The sequence below is a fragment of the Aegilops tauschii genome, chromosome 7 (assembly GCF_002575655.3).
Source record: "Aegilops tauschii subsp. strangulata cultivar AL8/78 chromosome 7, Aet v6.0, whole genome shotgun sequence".
Lineage (NCBI taxonomy): Eukaryota > Viridiplantae > Streptophyta > Magnoliopsida > Poales > Poaceae > Aegilops > Aegilops tauschii.
The window spans coordinates 253615447-253620512 of NC_053041.3; the positions used below are offsets into that span (position 1 = coordinate 253615447).

The window sequence follows — 5066 nt, forward strand, 5'->3', positions numbered from 1 at the left end:
CCTCCAGTACCTCCTTGGCCTGGAGGGACGCTATCTGCTCTAACATCGGACCTTTTTCACCGCGAAAGACTATCGCTGAGTCGGCTGCTACTTTGGCCAAGTGACCAAGCGGAACACCGGCTAACGTCGAGAATGAGTCATCGCAGACAACATCATAATCGTGAATGGAAGGGGCCGGGGGGAGGACGAACCTGCATCGAGGTTTCTGATGGCGGCACGGCGAGCCGCCTTCTCGACCACGTTAGGGGAGGCCCCATCCAGCCGAGACACCGCACCAAGCCGCGAGGGGGCGGACGGGGGAGCACCAGCGGCGCCGGACGGCGGCTCCCGGGGAGAGGCCAGGGGGACAGACTCGGGCGCCGCCGGCACGAGCATGGACATAAGCCGCGGCGAAGATGGAGGCCTGACATCGAGGCTCGCCCTACTAGCCCCTCTGCCTTCCTCATGCTACACTTTCATTGCAGCCTTTTGTTTGTTCATTCACGCTTAATCGATTTTTGGGGAACAACTTTTCTGCCGTACTTTGAGAAAAACTGTGGTAAAACATTTCCACCAACTAGGGTGTGGCTGGATCTCAATTGACTCGATCAAGTCTAAATCGAGTGATGTTGTCATTTTTATCCTTTCATTTTAGTATTTTAATATGTTTTCTAACTTTTTTATTTATGTTTTCTAATACGTGAATATAATATTTGTGGACTTTTAAATTGCCGCTAAAAATAAATAAAATACGTAAATATAGTTGCGCACGATCTAGCGAGAACTCGATGGATGTGCAATTACACACAACCGACGGATGTATAAGTATACCACAACACAATTGCGTGTGGTCAGTGGACATATGCAATTGCATAGAATCGGCGGACATATAACTGTAGTTGTGTTCGACTAGCGTACATGCAACTATATGTGTGTCTCGTTGCATAGGCGTGCAACTGCAGTTGTCTGTGGTCGATAGATATGCAATTGCACAGTGCCAACGGATGTGCAACTGCAGAGCTGCATGAAAAGAAAGATAAAATAAAATCAATCAAATGGATATAAATAACACGTAGAAAAGAAAGCTAAAAGGCAAAATCTACTAGGCGTACGATTGACGATTATCATTAGTTAGAGCAATGCTACACGCATGAATGGATTTTTACGGGATCACTGGAGTGGCTTAGCTGGCATGTTTCTAAAAAAAGTGAGGGATCCACTCTCACTAAAATTCAGAGGGGGGAGATTAGTTAGGAAAAGGCCCATAAAATCTCTGTAAACAGCCCGTGTGTATAGAATTTTCTATCCAATCAAAACATGCCTGCTCAGGCACTTCGTTGATCCCGTAAAAGACCGTCCTTGCGGGTAGCATTGCTCGCATGGGTTAAGTCTAACTTACTCCAAAAATGCTAAATACACTGGCGTGTCACGGGGCTATTACGGGACTTACCATAAAATCTCTCCACCGGCTCCTGAATTTCACCGGGGGTGGGGCCCTTTTCTCCCCCTAATCCAATGGAAAACTGCCAGCCAAAGATCAGCCCGTAATCCTTAAGTAACTCTCCGTTGATGTAGCATTGTTGAGCTTAAACTTAGCAAAACCGTAACTAGTAGCAGGTGGCTTGGTTATAAAGGGAAGGTTCAGGAAGGAAGGAGTGCCCCAGTCCCACGCACTCGAGAGTCGAGGGGGTCAGTCCCATCCTTATCTCCGCTAGCTAGCTTCGGTATAGCCCCCTGGTCTTTACTCTCCAGGCCAAATCAAAACCACAGCAGCTACTAGGCGAAGGACACATCGGCATTATCCATCGATCGGGCCTTGTCCTGTCCGCGGGTGGCGCCGGGCGCCGGTGACAACCGACAGGGCAGCAAGCGTGGATCATCCGAGCGGAAGCGGAAGCGCTCCTCCTCCTCCTCCTCCGGCTCCGGGGCACCGTCGCGACAGCAGAGGTCCGCTGCCATCACCTCGTCCGCCGCCGCCGGCGCTACAACGAGGTGACCACCATGGGCATGGAGAGCCGGAGGTCGTCGGGGAGGAGGCTGCTGGCGTTGCCGTTTCGACGACGAGCTACCAGCACCAGCAGTACGAGCTCGCCGTCATGGTGGCGGCGCTCACCCACGTCATCAGCTCCACTCGACCGGCGGCCGTCGCCGGTGCAACCGCGTCCGGGCAGCAAGGTGCTGTATACGTTGCTCGATTTGTGCATGTTGCAGCTTCCATACAGCCTTTTTTTGGGGTTCCGTTTGATGTCCTTGGAATCTTTGCGTGCTGATCTAGATGATTCTACGCGATCCGTGTGAGATTCTGTAATAGAGAACTCTAGATCGATAAGACGAACAGGAAAGCAGAAAAGGGATAAAAATTGCGAGATGGAAGGAAGGGAAACGAGATTTCGTACGCTCAGGAGGCACGTGTCGAGCTTTGTCTTGGAGAAGTTTAGACTTTGGAACTCGCCAACTGTAGATCCCTGACAGCCATTTGCGTCTACATTATTGTCCATGTGTCAGCCTACGTGGCAGGGCAGTCTTACAATCATCCTCCAACTTGGCAAAAACAACAAACTAGCTGATGCTTCGTCATCTCAACTATTGTTTATCAAGCCCCCTCTTATTTTGGGCTAAAATTTGACCAACAAATTTAACTAATAAAATGTAAACCAGATGTCACAAAAATTATACTTTGGCCAAGCTCTTTCAAATACAAATCCCAGAGTGTACTTTTTGTAGCATATATTCTTATTTTTATTAGCCAAATGAATGGTCAAAGTTTGTCTTAAAATACTAGATGGCCTGATAAACCCGGACGGAGGTAGTATATGATACCATTGAATTACTGACTGAGCTTTATTACACTCCTATATACGTATAAAGCTGTGCAGTGGATGCCTTCTTTTTAAAAAGTATGATACTCAATTAAAAGAATAATTTTTCAAGTATTTGATCTTTGACATCGTGTGTCAACATGCATGCATGTACTGATGGGTGAAACAGCTGTGACCCGCCAACACAGCGCTCCTCTGGCCGCGGCGGCGACATCGTCGTCATCAACGGCGTCGGAGCAGCAGCAGCAGCGTCCGCGGTACCGTGGCGTGCGACAGCGGCCGTGGGGCAAGTGGGCGGCGGAGATCCGCGACCCCGTTAAGGCAGCGCGCGTATGGCTGGGCACCTTCGACACCGCCGAGGACGCCGCGCGCGCCTACGACGCCGCCGCGCTCCGCTTTAAGGGCGCCAAGGCCAAGCTCAACTTCCCTGGCGCCGGCGGTGCGCCTGCGCCACCCCGCCATGCCGCCGGCCAGCTCCTGGCGCCCGGAGGCGGGGCATCGCCGTCGTTGCGGCAACAGCAGCGACCCGTGGTGGCCTTCCGTCCGCAGATTAACGCCCCGGCAGCCGTTGCTCGGGAGGAGTTCCCGGACCTCCACCGGTATGCGCACATACTGCAGAGCGGTGACGTGGACCTGCGGGCTGTTGCAGCCGGTGGGATGACACCGGGGCAGTCATCTTCGTCGACGCCGGCGCACGACTCGGGGTCGCCGCCCCGGCTGGATGATCGCGGATATGGCGAGAGAAGTGCAGGCCCTGGCTGCTAACTGAGTAGTACTCTTACTGAATACGTACTGATCGACGTGTACTGTGTACATGAGAAAAAACAAGTTCTGTTTTTTTTCATATTTTTGTTTGCATATTTATTTTTTGGCGTCGTATCCTGTGAATCCGCTCATGTTTGTGAATCCCTGTATCCCCTCCTCGTCAGGCGTTCGATCGAAATCTTGTGACTAGTGTGCGTTGGCGCTCCTTTTGCAGAATGACGCCCGCCTCCAGCCCAAGTTCCGCTCTGGTTTTTTTAAAAAGGTCCCCAGCCAGTTACTCCCCATTCGTATCTCTCCTGATCTTAGTCACGTTGCAACCTACACCCCACCGGCGGCCATGGCGACCACGACCATCTACTCGGCGATTGGCATGATGGAATGCATCTACCAACGTCCTTGGCGACAGGAAGCATCTCCCAATTCCCGATCAACACGGCGGACGTCGCCGGGAAGGAGATGACGGAAATCATGTCCCAACTCCGGATCTGCACGGCGGACTTCGCCGCGACGGACACGACGGAAAGCATCTCCCAATTGACGATGAGAACGGCAGATGCCATCTCGACGGACAAGCCGAAATAATCTCCCAAACTCCCGATCAGCACGGCGAATGAATTGTCCTCGAGCGCCGCAACAAATCGCCATGGCGGCTACTGCTGCTATGGACGGTGAAGCTGCTCCAACAGCAATAGCGGGAACCTGCTCACCCTCCTTCCATAAATTAAGAAGCTACTCAAGCATTTGCCTCCGCATCTAGCTGTCAGGAAACCCATCTCATTTGCCCTGATATGTCTATCCAAAGCCCTATGAGTACATGCTACAGAACATGAACTATGCTTCAGTACGAGACATGGAGCTTGAGGTAACACATAGAAAAGAATTGTGTGTGCTGTAGATGTATACTTGCAGTCTACAGTACATTTGGTTGACTTAGTAATGTGGATGCATGTACAGCTATGAAATTGGGCAATAGCTCACAGGTTCAATTGAGTGAAGAAAAATTTGCTACGCTGAAAATGAATGCATAACTCTATTTGCGAGTTTAACAAACTTTCCTTGGCCATGTTGATTTTCAATTTGGAGGGTTATGCATGACGAGGTTGTGTTATCTATTATTTAATTTTAGTGCAGGCACTACATGCTCTTCCCACGTGCTCTCTCTTTCTGTAAAACAAATCCAGAGAAATGACATTCACTTTCCTGAATTTTGCATTCAGCAACAACTCAAGTTCTGAAGCTCGATTGGCACATCCAAACAACATCAACTTCTACTGCAATCGTGTAACACTCCGCATGTAACTTGCCATATTTGTAACTCCGACTCTTGCCATTTCCGGCTATGTGTTATGATATTCCCTCCGTGGTCGGGTCTTGTCTTTCGTTTTGCATTTTGTCATGTCATGCATTTTCATATCATGTCATCATGTGCATTGCATTTGCATACGTGTTCGTCTCATGCATCCGAGCATTTTCCCCGTTGTCCGTTTTGCAATCCGGCGCTCC

At 50.4% G+C, this 5066-nt stretch overlaps 1 protein-coding gene across 1 annotated transcript; it reads left to right on the top strand.

The window, feature by feature from the left end:
- The first annotated feature begins 1636 nt into the window (after window positions 1–1636).
- LOC109774297 (uncharacterized) lies at window positions 1637–3712 on the top strand. Its single transcript, XM_020333022.4, has 2 exons — window positions 1637–2154; window positions 2968–3712. Exons 1-2 carry the CDS (start codon window positions 2076–2078, stop codon window positions 3561–3563), a joined length of 675 nt encoding a protein of 224 aa, XP_020188611.1. The 5' UTR covers window positions 1637–2075; the 3' UTR covers window positions 3564–3712.
- Window positions 3713–5066: the final 1354 nt, after the last annotated feature.